Source organism: Vanessa tameamea, chromosome 17, assembly GCF_037043105.1.
Source record: "Vanessa tameamea isolate UH-Manoa-2023 chromosome 17, ilVanTame1 primary haplotype, whole genome shotgun sequence".
NCBI classification, from domain to species: domain Eukaryota; kingdom Metazoa; phylum Arthropoda; class Insecta; order Lepidoptera; family Nymphalidae; genus Vanessa; species Vanessa tameamea.
The window spans coordinates 3,656,916-3,681,818 of record NC_087325.1 but is presented as its reverse complement, the minus strand read 5'-3'; the positions used below and the strand labels follow the sequence as shown (position 1 = coordinate 3,681,818).

General features: G+C 33.3%; 1 protein-coding gene across 2 annotated transcripts in view; it reads right to left on the bottom strand.

Annotated features, from left to right (window-relative positions):
- LOC113400345 (reversion-inducing cysteine-rich protein with Kazal motifs) overlaps positions 1-24,903 on the bottom strand; it is a 33,346-nt gene that overhangs the window by 1,116 nt on the left and 7,327 nt on the right. For both annotated transcript variants that reach the window (XM_026639879.2, XM_064217411.1), the window contains exons 4-17: positions 6,270-6,356; positions 5,614-5,650; positions 4,897-5,079; positions 4,100-4,279; positions 3,795-4,021; positions 3,365-3,497; positions 3,035-3,176; positions 2,837-2,948; positions 2,375-2,534; positions 1,705-1,857; positions 1,237-1,416; positions 682-856; positions 409-554; positions 5-144 (exon numbers count right to left, since the gene is read on the bottom strand). In XM_026639879.2, the coding sequence (XP_026495664.2) occupies positions 5-144; positions 409-554; positions 682-856; positions 1,237-1,416; positions 1,705-1,857; positions 2,375-2,534; positions 2,837-2,948; positions 3,035-3,176; positions 3,365-3,497; positions 3,795-4,021; positions 4,100-4,279; positions 4,897-5,079; positions 5,614-5,650; positions 6,270-6,356 (2,055 nt within the window). The remainder of the gene's footprint in view (positions 1-4; positions 145-408; positions 555-681; positions 857-1,236; positions 1,417-1,704; positions 1,858-2,374; positions 2,535-2,836; positions 2,949-3,034; positions 3,177-3,364; positions 3,498-3,794; positions 4,022-4,099; positions 4,280-4,896; positions 5,080-5,613; positions 5,651-6,269; positions 6,357-24,903) is intronic.

Genomic DNA, 24,903 nt, shown 5'->3' with positions numbered 1-24,903 from the left:
TTACAGATGAACATCCTCTCAAACATTGTCCCCAGTAGGCGAGTTTTCTCCCACTCATAACGAGATGGCAGGGGTTAGAATGAGTGTGTCCGTCAGTGTCGCACACCGGCGCTGCCGGCTGAGTGTTGCAACTTGTAGTGTTTACTGTAATAAAATATAAATTTAAACAAATTAACGGCGTTAACCACTCGGTGCATGCAACATGCTGAATAATTAGTCTTTTCTACTACATGCTCAAGCGACATAGCATCAAATTTGGTGGGGCGATGTAAGGAATGGTTAACATATCGCGTGGCACCAATGTCTGTGTTGGTGGCCGCACACAATCAGGTGGCATTTTGCCAAATAAAAATGATGATGAAGAGAAAGATTCTGCAGATCTCTTATAAGAAAATGTCCACATCTCACCGCACTTGTGCTGCGGACAGGCGGCCTGCAGGCGCGACAGGCACACAGAGCGCGCGGACAGGCACGCGTGGCGCCGCGCGCACGCCGCGCCCGCGCACGCGCCGCGAGACCCGAACTCGATCTCCGCGTCCGTCGCGCCCGCGCACCTGCGACGTTGTTACACGACTTGGTGTATTTAACAGTAGATAGGTCTATATCTGTAAACTTCATTTTACGTGACAAGACGAGGGTAAGCCTCCCTCGAGAACCTGGGGGCTACGTATCTGTACTAACTTGGCGAGACAGGCGTTGGGATAGAGGCGGCCAGGCGAGTGCACGGGCAGGTGGTGCGGCGGGCAGTTGCACGGCAGCCCCGTGAGCAGCGCCGCCCGCCCGCACGCGCGCCGCGCACACACGCGCTCGCCCGCCACGCACACGCACGCGTTGCACTCCATGTAGTACTTCTCGCCTGACAACTCACACTCTCAGAGAACTGCTATCCAGTCATGTTTTGTAATACAAATGGTGACTGAGTGATAATCCATCAACAAATAATGGCAATACCGTATTATTAGAAATTATAATACATATTTTAATTCGTGAAATCAAAGAAAAGAGGATTTAAAAATTCAATATTTTTAGAAAAATATTGCTAAAGACAGATTTAAAATGCAAAAGTGTATAAAACATGTAATCATAATTTATAAATAAATTTACTTTGGTCGTTAATCACAAGGCATTTGAAAAAAAAAACATTTTAGAATAAACGCTTGAAGAACAACATTTTCAAGTAACTTTACAGTTTAATTTTATGAGTAATATTAGAGCATTTTTTAAAACATGACTTACCATGTTTAACGATTTTATCATGAAGCCGACAATTATCCAAAGCTACGCTTGGCAAAGGTTGACAGTGGGATAGTCCTCGATTACTACAGCGACAAATCTTGATGCAGACCTTCTGCGAAGCACAGGGCATGGGAACTCTAACCCAGGATCCGATGGGAACCACATACGTACTTCCATCACCTACAACGAAATTAATTACACATTTAAAATAGATAAGTTATAAAATACTCCTTCGCCATATATAGGTAATTTTAATAATAAATCTGTTTTTGGTGAATACGGAATACAGTATATTGTTATAATACTGAATTTATCGTCTAAATTATATGAAATCATACGCATATACGTTCTAAACTAGCTGATACCCGTCCGCTGCGTTGGACATTTAAATAAAATAAGGGGAAGTATCAACGAAATTTAAATAATTGATAACGTATCATAAAAACTGCAACAAATGGAACCACTGACCGAGTGTACAACCGTCCACACAAGTGTATCTTGAGCATGATCCTCCTTGAAGACAATTCCTGTTGACAACACACACTTGAGTCGCGTTGCAAGGAGACCCGGCACACGGAGACGTGATCATTTCCAACGCTGAGAGCAGTGGTGGTTCTGTACCTAAAAATACAAAAAATAAAAACACTTTATAAAAGTAACAAAAACTGTATATCCTCCGACTGTATACGATCCTGTCGTTTCCAAGACTAAATTGAATAAATTAACGTGTATAACACGATTGTTTAGGTATCTAGACTCAGAGTATGGGAAACATTTTGGAAGTCTGCTTTGAAAATATAGAAATAGGTAAAATTTTTTGGCATCCGTAGGCCACCACCAACCAACGAGCCACCTGATAGTAACTGATCACCACTGCCCAATACCCATACACATTGGTGCCTTATGACATTTTAATCATTTTTACATAACCAACCTTCGGAACTGAGATGTTATGTCCCTTGTGGCTGTAGTTAAACCGGGTCACTCACCCTTTAAACTGTACCACAAAAATACTAAATATAAGTGCGTGGTGCTCGAATATATGATAAATGGGTGGTCCTCTATTATTTCCTGAACTCCATTGGAAACCTAATCTAACGGTTCAGCGATAATCGGAAACATCAGGCAGTATCCTCACTGGGGCCCATGAAGTCCCGCAGCGACACGCAGGGCGCGGCGTCGCTGCGCGGCGTGAGGCGCGCGCACAGCGCCGCGCCCGACAGCGGCGCGCGCGACCACTCCACGCACGACGACACCAGCCGCTTGCAGTCCTCGCTGCACAGCAGGCTGCTGTGGCCCTGCGCCCACCGAACACCGCTCTACTTATTATGATCCATATTGGGAATAGTTGCGAGAAAAACGGCAGACTATGATTATTCTTTTCTCCTTGGATTCAGCGTGATTGAACGGTAAAATATTTCAAATGTGCCATTCATATACTGTATACTAAATTTTATTATTTTTTGATAAAATTGTTAGCTAGATCCTTTATGATAGCACAAATAAGTGTAAAAATTGTATCGATTAATTTTTATTGAAATTAAGCTAAATTGCATATAGATAAAGCTGAATTTGGTAAAGTATTATCTGACTTAATTACCTTCGGTGTACAAGGTTTGACATGTAGAGCGCATGCTACACTCTTCCACACGTCGGCGGTACATTGAGTCGAATTTTTTAATGGTAACTGGACTCCTGCTACCGTCACGTGTCTGAAATTATCAGTGCCATATTTTACAAGACTATTATATATGAGAACTATATACATTTATTTTTTACTAAATATCTTAGTGCTTACCCACTGCCCTTTTGTTCGGCTACTGCCAGATGAGCATCGAGATCTGCCTGAGATGAGCAGGAGCGGAAAAGGCTTGTAGGTCTATTGTTTAATTGACTACAATACGTTAAACCTCCACAGCCGAGTGAACATGGTGCTTCCACTAAAAGTATTTTTTTTTGAAATTATAACATTTCCATTTGCATTTGGAAATGGAACGACCGAATGAACCACGTGATGGTAAGCGGTCGCTACCACCCAAAGGCATTAACTAACACCGCCTAAGCGAATTGAATAACACAGATATATTTCTTTCTGCTACTAATCCAAGTAAAAATTAATTCAAGTTACCTTCTTCTATACACTCTGCCATTTCCGTCTCCTGAGGATCTCCAAGACACTCTGTATAAAACTTCTGCCAATTTAACTGCCAACCGTTATTGAACGTATTAAAACACAATCTCCTGCAGTTAATGGTGGCGCCCTAAAATAATAAATAGTTCATCCATTAAAATTAATTTAAAAATAGAAATTTCTTTTTAGATAAGGAAATAAAGAAAAAAATGCAAGCGTCAATAGCGCAGTGGTTTACGGGCCCAGCGATGTAGAAAGTCGCAGGATTGTTCCTGACCCCTTGGGCTACTGTCGTCCCCACTCCTAACACAAGTGATAAGCTTAAAAGGAGGAGTAAAAAGGAATATAAGTAATTCCTAAATCAATTTTGGGGCATTGCTATTTGCTACTATTTTTTATAAGAGATGTTCCCTTTGACAGATGATACCTTTTGACAGCAATGAAGTTTAGCTACATCGTGAGGTATAACATCTTTGGTTTCGGGAGGCGCATCCTTTCTGAGGAAACATTGCCACATGCCGTCGTGGATGGCGGGTGCTCCACACTCCTGCGACAATGCCTCTGCTATCTCTTGAGATTCGCCAGTTCTACGGAGCACTAGCTCACAGGTGCTTCTACATTCTTGACTTGGAGATTCGTGACAGCAAGGCAAATCTGAAAATTACCGAAAAGTTTTATATATATATTCTACTTTTGAAATTTTGATTAAATGTACAACTTATAAGTTCTTACACTTAGATGTATCTGTATGCACGGTGGATGCTGTTAGATCTCTCATACAGTGCAGTAAAGGCGGTGACTGCTCACACATTTCTATTGCCTTCTCTCTCGCGCCACTGTCGGCTCGTGTCTGACCAACTCGCCATACAGCACGTTGACAGGCCTCGTGACAACTTAATGATTGAGTTTGGGCTAAAAAATGTAGACTTATTTATAAATTTACCCATTTCTTATACCATTGAGAACACTTTGGTTTTAGAGTTTAAAATAAATGACAATTAAATATTACTCAAATAGTACTAAAAATAAATATATACTGAGTTCCTACTCGTTTTTTATATCAAAATTTCCATAAATATTAAATTTGATTTACAAACTACGGCGACGTAATATAGCACTTAAACTTATAAAAATAGGACTTACCTTACCTGACGTGAATTTTTTAACTAAGCTCAGCATTTGTAAGTGTATTTACATAGACAGATAGAGACTTGTCTGTTCTTGCGATTCCGACGAAGGCAAGATCAGACTAAGCTTTAATTCAAAATTTAGGTAATGCAGAAATATTCGGCAAAAGCAACCATTGTAATACAAACAGCCAAGACAAATCACGCCACCGGTTTATAATATTCTTAGTTTCCTCAGTTGACTTATAAATACTTAATTAGTTTTAAACAATATAAGAAAAAAAAAATATCTATACCATAATTCATGAGAGGTTAAATTAGTGTATATCTATGTATATATATTAAATTAATTACTTTAAAATAAGATCACAAAAAAAAACAGACTATTTAATGAACACTCACAACAACACCACTGCGCTTCCTGCTGTCGCTGCACGCAGTCAAAGAAAGCTATCTCATCGGAACGACGACATGGTTCCGCTAAAGCTGTCGCATCGGCCGCGGTCGCACAAGCGTGACGACAGCGGGACGAATGTCCTAATGCACAACACGCACGACCCCACCAACTTGATCCAGACACTACTTCTGCAAAGTATTTACCCATTTATAATAAAAAAATTAAAAAATGTTTTTAAAACTGACTTTGCTAACTTATTTGACGCTGGATGTCTAAAATAAATACATCTACGAACTCACATCACAATCACAACGAGTAACTAACCATCAATAGCTTGTGTATAAAAATATCCGCTTAAATTATTACAATTTCAAAACTAAAATGTATTATCGTAGTCCAAATTCGAAATACGTTTTAATTGCTTCAGTATTAAACAAAGATTTTAATTTTGATTGTAAATATAGGAACCTTCTAAATAATTTTCATATCCCGTTGGTCGAACAAACATCATGAGGTACATATTGGAAATAGCAGAGAAAAACTTTAACGAATGCCCAAACAATTATCAATATTATTATCGGATGATTACTATAAACTACTCTAAAAGATGTTGTTAACGTTAATACGTAATATTATAAACAAAAGCTAAGAATGGAAGTTAAGTCCACAAAATATGTAACATCGCTCTCAACATGATGGTATATACAAAAACAATAACATACCTTGAATAGTTTGATTCATGCATGTCCAAAATTCTATCTGAAACGAAAAATAAACAATCGTAGAAGTAGTTAAGACTTATTTAGTTTTGTCTTTTGTTAAATGATTTCTCCTGTCTATTATTTGTAGGTAATCTGATAACTCAGTAACTCAAGACCTTCAAAACCTCCCCAATTACAATACAATGCGATAGGCGGTTTATTGACGACGATAAAGGAAGATTTAGTATAAATGCCACCATTTGTAAATGAATGATATCATCTTACTGGCTAAAGAAATTAAGCTTCGAGACTTTGAGCCAGTTTTGTGAGGTTGAAATAAAGATGAAATTGATAATTAAGATTAGTAATATATACCTACTTATTATAAATTTTGTGTAATATTAAAATTTTTAAAATATAATAGTATCAAAAGTGTTTCAATATTATTCAAGAAACGAAAGAATTAATTGGGAGATTATGTTGTTTTAATAAAAAAATTGTCATTGTATAAAGTTATCTCGACTCGCGCTTATTTTATTCAGAAAAAGTTGATGTTAGTCTTCGCAAGCTCTTCTTTTATACACCAGATTAATGATGTAACTTTTTCCTTAGAATATTGTAATAGATAAAACATAACGTAAAAGTTATGGTTACATAAATAATAAAAATGTAAGTACCAAATGCGGGGGCGTACAAAACTTATAAATGTTTTGAATTCTCTCTTCTCGCATTGCTGAGTCCGACGCTATCTCCACGAGGGACATCTAAAACAAAATAAAAATATTATTAATTGCATTCGGGAATACCTAGCATGTTTTTACATTTTTAACATTTTCATTATACTAGAATGGGGTTGCTGTCTGGAAATCAGGACAAGCAGTCAAGCAGGCAAAAATATTTTCTAACATTTTTGGAATAAACAATAATCCCGTAGAGCTTAAATTTAAATTTTATGTAGGTAAATTTTGCTTATGTTATTTTCTCAAATTACTTTAAATTTTTTGAGTAAACCTCAGTATGACATCACTTCCACTTATGTACCTAATTGTTGAGTTTTCGTCATTAATTAAATTTCAAAACACCGGATCGATATCCGTATTTCTTATACAGCTATCTATCATGAAATATATTTTAACCTAACCACATTTGAAATACCAAGAATAATTGAATATTTAATTGGATTTTCTTAATTTATTCTGCATTTCAACTAAAATTATCAACCAATATTGATTCAAAGTTAATGCGAATGAACTAGTTTCCAATGAGATACGACGAATACATTTCGAGAACACTAAATAAAATTATAATATTAATAGCAACACATGCAATTTATTAGTAAAGACGATTCATCCATATCTTAATACATTTAATTGAATATAAAGCATGATACAACTAAGTACAACTGCCACACAAATAGTTTACATCCAATAAATCTTCTAACCAACGTCTTAGAAGCTGCAATAAAACTAACGCATTGAGTGTACGTCGAAATAAACAGATGTTGTACTCTTTATTAGGAGCATTAGGGCTAATGAAATTAATTGACGAACGAACGTCCGCGTCTCCCACTCCCATCCCAAAATAGCTCATTAGTTTACAATCTCAGACAATTTTTATTTTATACAGCTGTTTATTATATTAAAAATATACATTATAGCATATAGCGGTGATACACACATAACACTATATTGATTGTCTTTTGTTTTTTTTTTTTGCCAATACAATATATTATTTTCATTAGAATTACTAGTTTTTAGTAAAATAAAGAGTGTACATTTCTGTGTTGGATGGTAATTCTGATTATATTATCAAACTCACTTTCGCGTATATAATATAATTAAATTTAGATCGCAATCAATGTTACTATATTACATTAACAGCCTTTAAATTCCCACTGCTGGGCTAAGGCCTCATCTCCCTTTTGAGGAGAAGATTTGGAGCATATTTCACCACACTGCTCCAATGCGGGTTGGTGAAATACACATGTGGCAGAATTTCGTTGAAATTAGACACATGCAGGTTTCCTCACGATGTTTTCCTTCAACGCCGAGCACGAGATGAATTATAAACACAAATTAAGCACATGAAAATTCAGTGGTGCTTGCCTGGGTTTGAACCCGAAAGCATCGGTTAAGATGCACGCATTCTAACCACTGGGCCATCTCGGCTACGATACTGCATGTTCATAAATATACTGTATGTAAAATAACAATTCCCATATAAAGATGAAACACCATATAAAGGTACGAAGCTTTGTCAAAATAAATCTCGCAACAAAAAGGCACGTGCGTAACATACATAATGCAACACCAGTATTCGTTGCATATTAATCGTATGCCCTGACTCAGTGCATATTACAGAGTGATTAAATCACACGAGCGAGGGTAATTAAGTAGATGTTTAGCTCTTCACTATCTGCCTGTGTTAATAAGGTTATCTGGGATCGTCCTACATACATGATGAATGACAGACTGTTTGAAACCTCACTTGATAAGTAGATAGTATCGTCGTGGTATACTTTCTAGTTAAAGAGTATCGCTGAAAGTTTCTATAATAAATTAATTAAAAAAAGGTAAAATATAGTGTAGTGTTGATTATCCTACGAGTCTCTCATTAATTTGATTATCAACTTAAATCAATCATCAACTTAAAATAAGATAATGTGTACATATAATTCGATAATTCCAACGATTTTTATTTAAGATTTCCTATCTCCTTAATTAATATTTATTTATCGATTTCATTTCAGTCATTTGATATGTTATTATTATTATTATTATTTTATATGTTATTGTTTTTATTATGTTTGTTCTTATTTTCAGTAGAAAATCGTTATATCAGAATTATAAACATATAATTTGTTACTTAGTCTATGTCAATATTATAAAGACGAATGTAACTCTCTCCGTTACCTTTCCACGCATAAACTGCTGAATCGGTTTAGATGAAACTTGGTATGAAATTTTGAGTCCCGGGAAAGGACATAGGCTACTATTTTATTTCAACCCTCAAGGAAGTGGGACGTGACGGTTTGTGCAATATAAATAAAGTTTCATAAATTTCGTGCGGGTAAACGTGCCGCAGGTTCAGAATATACATAAAAATATTTTTCATTGACTTATTGGGAGCTACAATTTTAATGCTAAACTATTTAAGTTACCAACAAAACCATTACGTACACGGTATAGCTTGGCTATTAGCAAACTAATAAGAAAAACGGGGCAAGTACAAAAATTATAGAAGTAGTTTTTTAATATAGCGTGTAATAAATGGAAATTATCATAATGAATATGTAATGAATGGATGATTGATATTTGCATAATAAGGCTCTTCTAAGCTACTAGACCACTTAAAGTAGTTCATAGTGTATTACATTATCAAATGGACTAATATCACCATTTGCGCAGATATCAATCTACGCCAACGTAATTATATCATTTTAGTTTATATTTTCTTTAACTAGTAAGTTTATTTCGATATTAATCAGTGCTCGGTGTTATACTTTTTGTTTATGAATAAAGTAATAACATATGTTCATCGTTAAATTATCCCAAATCAATAAAAAGTATTGTAATAACAATATGAATAATTACCCTAGTACAAATTTTGCAATCATCATTGATTTTATAACAGATACTACCACATTGTACTAGAGTTTCAAATCACATTAAAAATTTCACTAATGATACATTTAATCAATCTTATACATCTCCTTTCCTTATATATCATACGTTACTTTATAAAATGTATCGCACAGGAGTATCCCGGAATCACAAAATTAAAGAAAGAATCTGTTCTAACAGACAATACCTCAAATAAAATCCTTGCGTCGTTTATATTTACACCTTGCAAGATTTTTTATTTATAAGTACAGGAAACGCGTCAACACAATAATTAAATCAACGCGCCTTATTTAAATAGCTCTGTTAGAAGAGCATTTATGTATAAAACATGTCAAGTGTTACATAGAATATTTATACTTCGATACACACGCATCGAAACTTACTAACACATCAAAACGATGCAAGTCAATATTAAGATAATATTGTCTTCTGCGATTAACCACGGAGTCGTAGCTTACACGGAACGAAACAATGATCATTGTATACAAATCAGATGTCGTTAAAACAAGTCCAAATCGGCCCACACTACGAACAATCAGTTATTCAGAATGATATTGCGAAATTACACCGAAGTAATTTATTATGTAGAATAGATACGTGAAAAAATATATAAACAATTTAGACCGCACGCAGTGTGATATTTTAACGCTGAAACTAAAATCTTGTTTCGTAGAACTAATTTTCAATTCGTCGGTCTTCGTATGTAACTAAATTATTTCATATATATTAGATATATATTATAATTGTATTTTTTTATTAATTTTAAATAAAAAATGAATTTTAAAAAATTAAATATAAATACAAATAAATATACATACAATGAATTCAATAGCATTTTTTTCTCCCACGTAATATGCTGCTGATAGACTATTGTTTTGTTGTCTCAGAACCACCACCTACAACCAATATCTTTATCTTATCACTGCTATCTGGCGTTTCAGTTAATATTTATTCTCCTCCATAGAGAGTAAAGAACATATTCATAGCTACAACAATACAACGAACAATTGTTTACGACTATTTTCTTTTTATTACTGTTAAGTAGACTGGTATCCTTCATTTTATTATTGTTTTAAAATTAAAATAATAAATCAGTTATATCATTCATTTAAAATTCGAAGACCCGAGATGGTCAAGTGGTTAGAACTAGTGAATCTTAACCAAAGTATTCGGATTTAACAGGCAATCATTCTTATGTTTATCTAGTTTTTATAATTCATCTCATGTTCAACGGTGAAGAAAAGCGCCCTGAGGAAACCTGAATACATCGGATGAGAGTCTGTAACGGGTGTATTCACCAACAAATTCTGGAATATGTTCCAAAACATCTGAAAAGGCGAGGAGGCCTAATGGGATATTGAAAAGCTTACTTAGTAGATTATTTAGTTTACTGTACTGAACATTAATGTTATATTATAACAAACTAGTAATCGTTTTTTTACATCATTTATGAAAAAATAATCGATGCACTTGACTTTAGGGCGCATTACAGATTATTGGTTACGTACTCGATTAGATCATTGTTTACATGTTGCGAAAATCAGTATTCTAGACAGAAGCGTGTGAACAGAACGAAACCATGTGTCCCACTCTATGCCGGTCCACATGCCCACTGTAAAAACCGGTCATTCACCTAAATATTATCTAATAAGGAAATCTTTATAAAGGACAACAAAAAAAAAAAAATTTAATTTTCAAACTAAATATAATATCAATACTAAAATTTCTTAAATAGTCAGTAATTTAGTCACAAAAACTCTAACGTAACGTAAAACTCTTTAATTTATACTTATATAATATTGAAATAATATTTATTTAAATTGTATCGCAATAAGAAACGAATTGTTAACATTGAATAACGATAAATATTAACGCGTTCACTTATTTGAGCAAAAAAACAATTATCATATAAAGGAAGTAAGAGCATCATGAATTTTTGTTTTAGTTTAATTGTATCAAGAAATATTATCTTTGACTAATATGTTCGTAACTTTTATATATATACAATAATATAAAAACTTACTACTTGAGAAATTTACCTCATTTCAACGAGAACAAACTGTAAAGTCGGACTTCATAATAATATTATATAGAAGTGACTTATGTTTGTTCGCCATTTCCGGTAACATGCAAAAACTTATATTCCGATTGATATGGAACTTTCATATTATTATAGTAATAGGTAAGGCATGGTCTATATAGTATGTTAATATGTGGCATATTTTACGAAAACCAGTGTAATATGCCGACGAAGTCGGAGAGAAAATTGTCGGTCCAGGCGCTTTCGGCACGAACGCTGTTTGGGCAGCGTTGTATTCCCGAAGCGCGAATACTAAAATTAAGTTCTATAAAAAGTCAGTGATCTTTTATAGGCAACATAGAGTAAGAGCACTTTATGTTTAAAAAAAAAAGTAAAATTGTCACAAAATATTAATCTTTTTTATTTAAAACGTTAATATTACTTTTAACACTTGAAACCAGATGTTTTAAAAATATTACGACTCATCTTTTACGATGTTAAACAATGAGCACGTTGCCGAATGTTTATATATCGCATTGGTTAAATAAAAATAGCAGAACAAACGTACCCGTACGAAGTCGGGAGGATATCAGTGTATATGATGCGTCATAAAAGTAGTTGCCATATTTTTATTCAGTGCGTGGCATTCAAAAAACCTCCTTATTATTCAATCCGCAGCAACCATTTGTCAATGTGTCAGAATAAAAAGTGTTCCGCGGTTCAGCAATAGAAGGTGGTCTGATGGCATTAGCATGTAGACAATCGGGGGTTGGTTGACATCAGTGGCATTGCCACCAACACGTCCTGTGTGAAACGTGCCACGCATCTAACAAGCATTCCCAACAATCGTCTACTTCCAGGAAATATTTTTACAACAATGTATCTATTGATAATGCGGGATATGGATACGCTTTATAAATATTAGAATAGTATATTATTAGCGTTAACTATTCATATGGGAAACATAATATAAGTTTTGCATCCTCACTTAAGATCTACATAACGTACTAAGTAAATTCTCCTCTGAAAGGACCCTTTACAAATATTCCATTATGCTAAACAGTCATATGGCAGAATTACATCCGACTTATCCTTATTCTATCATATTTTTTTTGCTTTACCGACATGCACAAGATAAATTAAATATATTAAGAAACTTAGATTAAAAAATATTTATTTGTTTTATTAATTATAGTAATATTAACAACCTGTAAGTGTCTCACTGCTGGGCTATAGCCTCCTCTCCTTTTTGAGAAAAAAGGTTTAGAGCTTTACTCCGATGTGGAGCGATGGATACACGTAGTCGATTTTCAACCAAATGTATTTCGCTTCCAGATTATCAATTTAAAATAAGAAAATGAAAATGCTGTGGTGTTGCCAGGCTTGATCTGATCGCTCGGAATCATCATTTAGTATATCACTACATAATATAAAACAAAGTCGCTTCCCGCTGTCTGTCTATCCCTATGTATGATTAGATCTTTAAAACTACGCGACGGATTTTGATATGTTTTTTTATATTAGAGTGATTCAAGAGGTAGGTTTATATGTATAAAATATGCATAATATAATTGTAAACACTGGCTAATCTCTACGAGATAGATCAAAATAATGTACTACAGTATTGTACACTTTAAAAGGTTCTACAAAAATATCCAGGATATATGTCTATCTCTTAGGGAAAACCCACGACAATAATTTTTTATCCTTTACTTTACACTACAAATAATGGCTTAATTACGAAGCAATTTTAAGCAATACAACATTAATCCTTATCCAATTAAGTACCTTTAATACATTGTGCATTTAATATAGATCAATATTAAATAGGCTCTTACAGAATGTAATTTAAATGCATATTTTCGAAGATATTACAAATTTAAAATGCAGGGAGGTTTGTATTGTCAAATGACAAGAAAACTGTGAACATTGTATATAAAGACATTCTGTAGGATATTTAATATTAGTATTGCACCCGCGCGAAGCCGGGGCGGGTCGCTAGTTATTATAACTAGGAGCGATTAACTTAGGTTGAAATAAATACTTTTTAATCAATAATATATTAAAAATATGGTTCGTTTATCTTAATAATACGATAATAGAAGTGTCACTTCATCAAGAAAAAAAGTACTAAAGTATATATATTTATAGCTTTTCAATTCTCAAAATTTATGGTAAGCATGAGCAGGTTCGTCAACCTTTTTGCGTGACATATAGAGATATCCACATCAGGCTATGACAATGAATCTATTAAGATTCGAGGCGCACAACCTCAAACCATTTCGCTAAGGTAGAGCAACATTACAATGAAGCTAATAAAATTTAACGACACTCCGATGCATTTGCTTCAAAAGCAATTTCGTAAATTAAATGATGGAGTCCTAATCTTAATACACATAACAAAGATAACGAACCACTGTTTAGAGTGTTTAACCGATTAACAAACTAAAAATGAAATACGCCACAATGCATATACAATAATGTTCAAACATACACAGATATATATGTATATAAGTGGCGCATGTGTACAGACACATTAGTGCTAATTAAAACACAAAGGACTCAGTTGACATAATAAAACGTAGCCGAGTACGTTGGCTACCCTAAATAGTTTAGTAAAGCCCGCCTGTAATTATTGCATCGGGAGACCGACAGCCGTGGCAGTGCGTTATACAGGCCTACTTTAAGAACACGGTTAATAAACTGTTCTCTTTTGTTAGTTACTTAAAAGTTTAAAACGTATTCATATAACTATTTGTATTGATGAATATGTGATACATAAGGTAACTATATACTAAACTATTTGTTTTTGGAATTAAATGGATGTCTAGATGGGAAATGAAACTAAATATAAACAAAAAAAAACAAAGATTTTTGAAATAATATATTGTTGTCTATATATTATGAAGTTATTGGTTGAACTTGAATAAATATTAAACTACTTTTCACAAATAGTATAACAAATCGTGTAATAGTAATACGCGGTGATAGAGCTTCGTGGAAGCCCATCTGGGTAGGTGCCGTCCATATATCATACATTCTACCACCAAACAGTAATACTTAGTATGGTTGTGAGTGATCCAGTTTTACAAAAGGCACATAAAATCTTAGCTCTCAACATTGGTGGTAGATTGGCGATGTAAGGGACGGTTAAAATTTCTTACAGTGCCAATATCGATAGGCGGTGGTGACCACTTACTATCAGGTGACCCATTTACACATCCGCCAAAATACATATATATTTATTACAAGTGCATAATGTGAAATGAAAAGATTTATAGATAATAATCAACACGTAAGATTGAGATGTACTATTAAAATGAAGTAGATCATATTTTACTACACTCACAGCAGACATGGGTAGTATTTTGTATAAGACTTGGTTTATAAATAAATATTCAAATAATATAACAGCAGAATTTATACGATAACTAGCTAAACCTACTGCTTTACCTGCGTGAAACTTATAACACTTTACCTATAGTATACAAACCGTCACCCTAAAATGTATCCCCTCGATGAGTGAATTAAAAAAAGTAGCCTATTTCCTTCCCCGGAACTCAAACTATCGCCATACCAAATTTCATCTAAATCGGTTCAGCGGCTTAGGCGTGAAGAGGGAACAGAGTTACTTTCGCATTTATAATATTAATATAGATAAATAACTAACGCCTCCGATGATAATAAAAAAACCAAATTATACAATCGTTTACAATTATAAAATGTTAATTGAATTTTTCTAAATAATTGTAGAATTCAGTGTTAACGCTTCGTGCCTCGGAAAGCACGTAGAACGTTTGGTCAGCCAGATCTCTCTCCGGTTACAAGAGATTCCGTTATCTCGGAGATTCTTCAGTGAAGGTGTAGAAATAGAACCTATGATTGCACAAACACCTCTGCTATAATATCTCCTGCCCATTCTCAATGGAGAATAGTCATAATGACTGTAATCGATCATTAGTCATCACAATTATTATGGAATGGCCATAATTTAGATAATCATATTATATTAATGAAAGCAATCACAATTAGAAGTGATTATTGTTATTAGTACTACTTTTATTAAAACTATATAAGTGGTATTGATCACTAAACCGCTACTTTATGGCTAACCCTGTATCAGCACGTAGTGTTGGGTTGAAAATAGCGAATGGGACAAACTCGGCCGGTAATCAAAGGACAGATTCACATCGCGCCTCCAACAACGCTTTGATGTTTTTCCTATTTAAATTACTTTTACAATGTTTTTATGCCCATTACACAAATGTTCAATATTTAATTCGATATATTTAAATTTTATTCACATAAATATTCGAATTTAACGAAATATTATAATGTGTATTCACGATGTTTGAGCTGATCTCAGTAATTTATTGCATTTATATTTCGTTTTATCTTTTGTATTAAAGTAAAAATATATCTCGAAATGTCCTAAGTACATAAATAATTTCATCTGACCTGTCATATAAAAGTATTCTAACAATGCTACGACTAATAAAGTCGTTCATATATCTCAATTAAAGCAAAATATGAGGTCGCCGGACTCAATATACGAGCAAAGCGAATCAAAGGTAGAAATTCAGGAGTACTTCTTCGAGTCGAAATTTTAATTTACAACGAGCAGACTTTTACGAGCGTAACACGCACATCTTTATTCAGTAAACTCTTGTAAGCGATAAACTTCAGAGTTCAGACAAAACGTCACGGGCACGCTGACAAGGAACTGATTAATGACTGAAGTCGTATCCATACAGACTTCGTGACTGCGTTCCTAAAAAATCTTTATAGTCATCAAAAGCTGATATTTTATTTTCCCTTTGTTTCAAGTGTGTTAAATATTATATTACAATAATATGAAATTCACGCCAATCACTTTAATAATGTAAATTAAATCCGGGTGGAACTGCGAAGCGCGACTAATGGTATAATAATATTCTATACAAAAACCTTCTCCGAAACGAGCTGCATTTTCTGGTGTAAGATGTATGTGTTTAGTAGTGTTTTCAATTAGGCATTACAATAAAAACTTCTTCTCATCTATTGTATAAGTATTTAAAAATAATTTGTCGGCACAACTAAAAGCCATTAAACTAAGAATTTAATTGAATTGAACTTTAAAGGCACCAAGATTCCAAAATTACAAGATCGAATCTGAGTGCAGCGATAGAATCGTATCCGAAAAAAGGTTTAACCTCTATCACATGTAATGAGTTCCACACTTTTTATTGTTTTTTAAGAAATATTAATCGTACTAAATTGCGCTGTTCTGACTGTTCCACGAGACTTTGCAGCGTCAAATTATATTTCTATGTTCTTCTTTCGGTCTGACGTCAAATATTAATACTATGGGTTCAGTGATTTAGTTGTATTGAAATAACAGGTGTACTGACATTTAACCCATTCCTCCGATTAATCAGAGTTTTGGTACACATATGTATATCGTAGCACTGATAAAGACTATAGATAAAATACTCGCATATTTCATTTCTAAGGTCAATACAGAAAAAAAAATCACATTTATTGCTATAAATACTCATCATAGGAATATGTTATGAAAGCTGTAGACCTTGAAAGGGAAGATATTATTGTTTAATACAATTTTCGTATATAAGCAGTAATTTCTCAGAAAACTGCGATATTGCTCAAATAATGTGTTAGATCACAGAAAAGTACTAAAGAACCGACCAGCAAGCCGAAGCCGAAGGTGCGTATACGCCTTCGGCTTTACAAAAACACTCCCGGGATAAGGTAGACAAGGCTGTGTGATGTCTAGGTTGGCCAATTATCTTTTATGACAGTTTTCTGTGACCTATCACATTACGTGAAAATTATAATATTATAATTATAATATATAAATAATATATAATTATAATTATAATATATAAATAATAGTCGAAATACATATGTACACCAAAAATCAGACCATTCGGAAGAATGGGCTAAACATAAATCCGAAATAATAAACCAGACCGAGTTACTTTCGTATTTATAACATAAGTCTGATTTATAAAAATAACTTTACAAAATAAATATATACCAGAGCTTTAAGAATTGATTTAACCAAACAAATAAACGTAAATATATTGACCAGTTCGTATATATTTATATCGTTTTAAAATAATATTTAAATGCACCTACGGTCATATAGTAGCAAGTGTTCCCCGACTCCCTACTCCTGTCTGTAGCCGTAACACAATTCTCAGAAGCGATAAGACGGCCATAATATTCACATTTGCGACATCTTGAATGATTTCGTGGACAACGATATTATTTATATAGCTTTCAAATATACATGAATAATTTCAAAAACAATGCGACTAAGACATAAGTTTGACATTGACAAACTGAAATAACTACGTAAGTATAACGCTATTATATAGAGTTATGGTATCATCGAACAATTGAAAAAAGAATATCTGTCAAGATTTGTTATGAATTGAAAATTAACCGCCTCGGTAGTGTGGTGTAGCTTATATTATAAGACTGCAGATCGAGGTTTAAGGTTCATATCCCGATATTTATGTATTTTTTTTCCGTCGAAATATTGTCAGTAACATTCCGGAATTCAGGTATTTTCAATGTTTACTCTGTCGCATCTCGGAAAACACGTAAAGCCAGCCGTGTCTAATTGCCTTCGATTGCGCACATACTTGTGCATTATCTATATACTATATTATATACGATAAACTTTGGTATAGAGATCTTCAGTCCTTTATAATGGTAAATATAAAATACTTATTGAGAATTATGTATGATAAAAACTTATTTCTAATAATAGTACGTATTAAAGTTGACTGTTATTAAGACTGTTATGACTATAATCATTGTAAATGTCTAAAAATTAACATTTCTGTTGCATATTTTTAACACATCGTTCACACTTGGTCCATTATTCATGCGATCATCAAAGGTGCATTTCAATATAAAGGTAAAGTCGTTAGGCGGTGTCGCCGAAGTGGGACGGACGCGACAGACATGAAAGGATTTCAGATGGGTCTATTTTCACTCGCTTTGAACGACCCAAGTATTAGTTTGTTTGTTTTCGCAACTTCAAGTTGGAAGGGAGTGTAACATTAGTTTTAACTAAAGTTTGAAAAGTGTCTTTTCAAGCGTTCTCTCTATCTTTTTTTTTTTTGTTGAATTATTCAATGTATCGTACCATTTTATAGATGAGCCAAGGAACTACAAGAACTTATTTTCGAGCTAAATTACGTTATTTAAAGAAAGAGCTTTAAAGCAATAATGTTTTGTCGTTCATTAGAAAAAACACGATTCAAAGAAACGAAGACAACGTTTAAAAATAAAATTCACTGTTTCTTTGATGTTTTAAATTAGTTCGTTTTGTAATAAATAGCATTTAAATATAACGCTTCAAAAATATTTTTTGCATTGCATAATCATAATTTCAATATTTATTTTAGAATAAATATTGCTAGTTTACGTTTAACATACATCCTATTTTTCTATATCTTCAATAAAAAGAACTCATTAATATCAAGATATTTAAAATGATTACAGTATTCGCAATTCCCGAACCTAGTCGAAACTAGTGTTTAAAATTTGAAAAAATATGTAATTTGAATTTGAATGATCCAAATGATTTTATTGATAACAATCGTCTAAAAATCGTCTATAAATACTAAACAAAAAAGCTATTGGCGATCGAAAGCGAAATCGGAACTGAATTTGTATCTTTGCCGCCTTATATACCTAATTATAAATTAAATACAAATGAAAATAAACATTCAATTAACTGAACTCCACTCTGTTCCTTCCTTAATTTGAAGTTTTAAAATAATTTAAAATATAAATTCAAGGATGAAATATAAAGAAATTATAGAAAGATAAAGAATTCCCAAAAAAAATCTGGAACGTGCACTAAAATTCCACCCGTAAGGTTACATTGGAGCGAGCTCGTGAAAACGCAGCACTCGGGTAAACGCTCCGAAACTTGTCTGTACGTGATTGGAATCCCGCCGATCCCGGATCCGCGTCACGCCTATCGAATACCCGGTAAACGTGATTGTCACGTAGTAATCCAAGTAATCAATTGTCACAACTGTTACACGGAATACGGGATTCGATGAATCGGCTTTTTATATTCAATGACGGTGTGCTTAAAATATGATTGATAAAATATTTTCATAATTTATTTTTCGTTTTATAAACGAATTATAAATTGAACAAATATTATCATTGTGGTTACAAACAATATGTATTTATTCAGGTTAATACATTCTCAAGCAATGTCTTTGTACAAAAAACTTATATTTGCCCTCATTTGAAAATTTTAGTGTAAAAATAAGTGTCTAATTGGAATCAAAAAAATTAAGAAATAAAATTGGAATAAAACAAATGTTGATTATAGGAAAAAAATAACGTTTTAATTTCAATATTACATAAAAGATCAACAAAAACGAATAAAACAGTCTTCTAAAATTTTAAATTCGAACAATAGAATCTGCAAATCTGATATGTTTTTATTTTCTAATGTTAACTTATAGTAAAAAAATAATACATAAATTGTTATATACATAATTATATTCTAAATGTTGCTAACATATTGTTATGTATTGACAGATTAATTATGCATGTAAAGTGATTTCAATACAGATACAATAAATTAATTCTTAGCCTAGGCCTAGGCTTTGCCAGACAGTAGTCTAGTATTCCTTTAATTATAATAATACAAGCATGCTGCTTCATTGCGGGTTGCTGGATACATATCCAAAAGATATCATCTGCGTATATTACGAATGCTCACGATATTTTCCTTCACCACTGTACTGGTTGAACCCACGTTCAACGATTACGATTAACTAGTTCTATCCCCTGAACAACCACGACTAAATCATAATAAACCCAGCCAATATATTATTAAAGCTATTTATCATACATCGCAATGTTAAGTAGAGCAATAAAAACTATTCAGATCGTGAGAATTTTTTTTAATGGCAAATAACTGGAGTGGCTAACTGTAAGTACACAAGGATGTATATTAATAAATCTAGAAGCAGCTGCGACCGCGACAACTTAGATCATACGAACGTAGAAACATCAAAGCGGCCGCGGGCTTTGACCTAGCCGCCTGAAACCGCTACGTTTTACCTACTGAAATTAAATGGCGTAGAATATTTTTTCATGTGATATTATTTTTTTGAAATTTAACTGTTATTATATTTTTCATGTTTGATTATGTTCCAAATTTTAAATTTAAAAGTTTATGATGTAAGCACTCACACACACACACACACATTTCAAAATATATATATATTTTTTTCATATACAATTAAACAATATAAATACAGTTTAAGTTATAATTATATTGAAGTTATAATATGTTTATGCAAATAAATTGTACTTTCATGAAAGTTTTGTACTATCTCTCTCGAATGTAAAAATCAACTATTCCAAACATCATAAATTTCATAAACATTTCCGAAACGCTTGCAACTCGGTCTCGCGGAGGTGATAACGGCGTGTTTTATGCATAATATCTAAATGTTTACAAGACGTGAACTAGATAGAATGATGTTGCCTGGACGATATGTTTTTCGCGGCTCATCGTCTGTCGTGTTTCTACTAAACATCTTTGGCACATTATAAATATTGCAGATGTATGAGCTGAGAGCTCTGTTTCACTTTAATGTATCTTGTAAGCTTATTGCAATGTTTTTTTATAAAGATTATTTTCAATAAAACTATTATATGTTTCGAAGATTTCAAACATGTCAAAATGGATACAGTATTCTCATGATCGTCAATACGACCTCGCCCACGGCGGCCAATCTCGGAGATTTGTAATTTGCAGAAAAGATCTACCCAAGCAAGCACTGAACACCTTCACACTCAACAAAACTGATATCAAGCACGTGACTTTACATGTTCTTCCAGACAACTTTCTAATACTGGGGTGTTCCCTCAACTTTTATTAGCTCGACCTTGGATTCGAATCTCATACCTCCAGTAATAAACAACAAAACAAATACCAAACGTCAACGTGAAGGACGACGAAAAAAAATTACAAAAATACTGCTTCTTTTGTTCTCTAAATGAGGTCGCAGGTGTTATTTGCGAACTTTTCGTAAAGAGTCTAAAGTTACAAATTGTATTTGTAAAAATGTGACACTGCACAAACTATTACAGACAATATTTCAGCCGCCATGTTTTACCGCTGTGTATGTGCAGATACTAATGTATCGAAACACATAACTACGTACTAGTGTTCGCGCACTGGTCGAAATTTGAACATGATCATTATTGAATTTACATAATTAGAAAAAAAAAAGTACCTTTATTTTCAGGGTTTTTTTAAATAGATAATTCTCATAAAAAGTTATTGACAAATAAAGGAAAAAAGATAGTGATCTGATCCTGAGGTTGACTAACATTTAAGACTTAGCGATGTATAAATAAAATGTTCGTAACAGATATTCTGTTAGTTTCATATGAAAAGATCGTCTGAACTATTATAATCCTACTAAACTAAAAATAAACTATACAGCGTCACATTTATTATTCATAATAGAGAAATTAAACACTTTAATGTCATTAGAATAATGACTAGTAATTAACCGAGAAGGCTTTGATGATAATTTCATAGATTCAGGAAAGCCCCAACACTGAAAAGCTTGTTATTATAGTGTCATTACCGCCGACCGGCTGGCGACGCTTTCGGTCATTACCGCACTGTCGCAACTGAGACCGGTATCAAATAATACACAATATAAAATACGTAGAGCTCCTTACAAAAAGGTGATAGTTTTGTTTGCAGTTTATAAAAGAAATTGTGACACCTCTGTAATAATGTTGTTATAGTATGAATACTCAGCACGCGATTATGGATTTTTTAATATTACTAATATTGTAAATATGAAATGATGTTTGTTTAGCTTTCTTCAGCAAGAGCTTGAATAGATACGAATATTTAAATCACAAAACAAAGCAAAGATGGCCGAGTAGTTAGAAACACGCAAATCTTAACTAAAGCCGAAGTCTTATAGCGAGACCAGCACTACTGAGATTTCATATATGTAGGTATTTAATATTATTTCTAGTATATAATTGGTGGCTATATTTATTAGTTCAATAAAGATATAATAATAAAACAAAATATTTTGATTTGATTTCGTGGTTATTTTATATTTCTCTACTACTAATGTTGAACTTACTAATATCAAACCAAAGGTGGAACGGCGTGGTTAAAACTATAACTTAACAGGAAACAAGACTTTTATCCAGCAGTGGGTAATTTAAGGACTGTTCCTAATTTTACATAGATAAATATTACTTATTTATTTAGTTAAAACTTAGTGCGCCAGTTCCGAGAACACCAGTATAATGACTATCTTTTGGCATAAAGAGACTACTGTCTTCAGAGGTAAAATATATTAGCAGATAATTTGTTTCCGTCACAAAAAACAAATGTGAACTAATAACTGTAAAAAGTTCATTGAACTCAAATAATTAATTGTTCATTGAACTCAAATAATTAATTGTTTCTCTGTGTAATATTAACAATTGATATCAGGTGTTTACGACAGAAATTGAGGTGGACGTTTCAATGCACTATTCTAGGGATGGTTGGGGGGAACACCCACACCGTCAATAAATTCGCTATGGCCAATAGTCAATACTAATATTTGTCACGGGCGAAATTAAACCCACAACCATTGACGTTGAATGCAATTACACTTACGCTCTTAATGTGACTATTGACCGAATCGTATTCAATTAAAAGCCTTTCAAGCTTTATCTGAGTTCTAAATGCTATAAAAGTAACAGCCTGTAAATGTCCTACTTATGGGCTTAGGCCCCCTCTCCTTTTGAGTAGGAGGTTTGGAGCTTATTCCACCACGCACTTTAATACGATTTCGTGTATACACCCACACTTGCAAGTTTCATTACGATATTTTCCTTTAATACCGATCATGAGATTAATAATAAACTCAAAATTAAGCATATGAAAATTAGAGGTGTTCGCTTGGGTTTGAACTTGCAATCTTCGTCACTGGGCGATCTCGGCTTTAAATGTTATATGAGCAACTTGAAAATATATATTTCTATTAACGGTGAAAGAAAGCAGTTCGATAAACGTCTTGTTAAGCGCTAGTGGACGGGGTTAAATTCCTTAATGGGGAAGTTAACAAGGCACCACTTTATTTAGATTGTCTCCCTGATGCACCGCTTTATTAAAATTACCGGATGAGCTAGGGCTGCCTGATCGGGACGATCGATGGCCGTCTGACTCTCAATTATCTTCCGTATATATACTGATATATAAAATAACGGATACTATTATTAACTTCACACAGCCCTAGATAAGTTATAACTACTTTCACTTCATTATAATATGACGTGCATGTAACATGAATGGTGACTTATATGTTTTGCAAAGAATGGTAATGCCGCAGCTAACAATCTCAGTCACAATTTCACGTGTTGTAAATTAATTTGTGTATGTTTTTGTCATATATGTAATTTTTAAACATATTCTACACATTATATATAATTGATAAAATTTCGACATTTTCTTTTTATAATTAATCGCAGTTTATTGCAAATTATGTAAAGTTAAAGCGTATCTTTCTTCTTTATTAAATTTTTTAAATACTTTATTCCCTGGTATATTTTTGTGTTCTCACTTGTTATTTTATATTTTCTCATAAAATATTTCTGAATATAAAATATCGATTGAAATGTAACCAGAAATAGGACTATTCCAAAGTTAATTGGAAAAAGAGTACGTTTCGATTTTTGATGTTGTTTAAGTTATTCCAACGTCAATCGATAGCATCGCATTCGTAATTAATAATAACAGAAAAACGAATGGTTATCATCTCTACAATTAAAAATATTCAATATTATTCAAAGAGTGTCGCGGAGAGGAAGCGGCCGTCACGCGGTTCTCTAACGAGACGGAATTAAATACGAATGTATTAGTGCCCGACCCGGCTCCGCTTACGAGTTTTAATAATTTTCCTTTTATTCACTCGACGCGCCTTCTCGGAACGCTATTCAATGTGACACGATTCTTGATTAGCCCCGACGCGGTGCCTCGAATATCTACTGTAATATTTCTACGGCAGGAACGGATACAAGAAAGTCGATCTTACAAGTCAACGTATCCTTTATTTGTTTGCTTTACAGATCAAAGAATCTATCGATTTTATGAAAAAATCAAAGACTATTCTTATTTGGTTCCGATATTATGCATACAAATATCGAATGACCTTAATGCGAGCACGCGTCAAAAATATCTCCGATCGAAGTTACGGAAGTAATAAATCTGTTAAATTAGTCAATTTACGTTTTAAGTGAAAACTTTGATTGGGTGTCGTAGATGGAATTAAGATTCAAAGAAGGTTACGACGAACCAGGAATGTCTAATCACCGATCGGGAATACAAAAGCGTATTCGATGAAGTGGTCATCCGCACATGAGAGAATTTCATCGATAACTCATTCCTGCGAATATCAAAGCAGAATTCTTGGTTTAATATTAACATCAAAGAATAGTACTTATTGTAAAAGACGATCGCTTCGATTGTTTGATGTATCAAATACGACATACTAACGCTAAATTTAACTTTGTTTGGTTAAATTCTTTGTATGCTAAATTACATATACTTTAATGATATGTTTATATTGGCCGATATTTAACAAATAC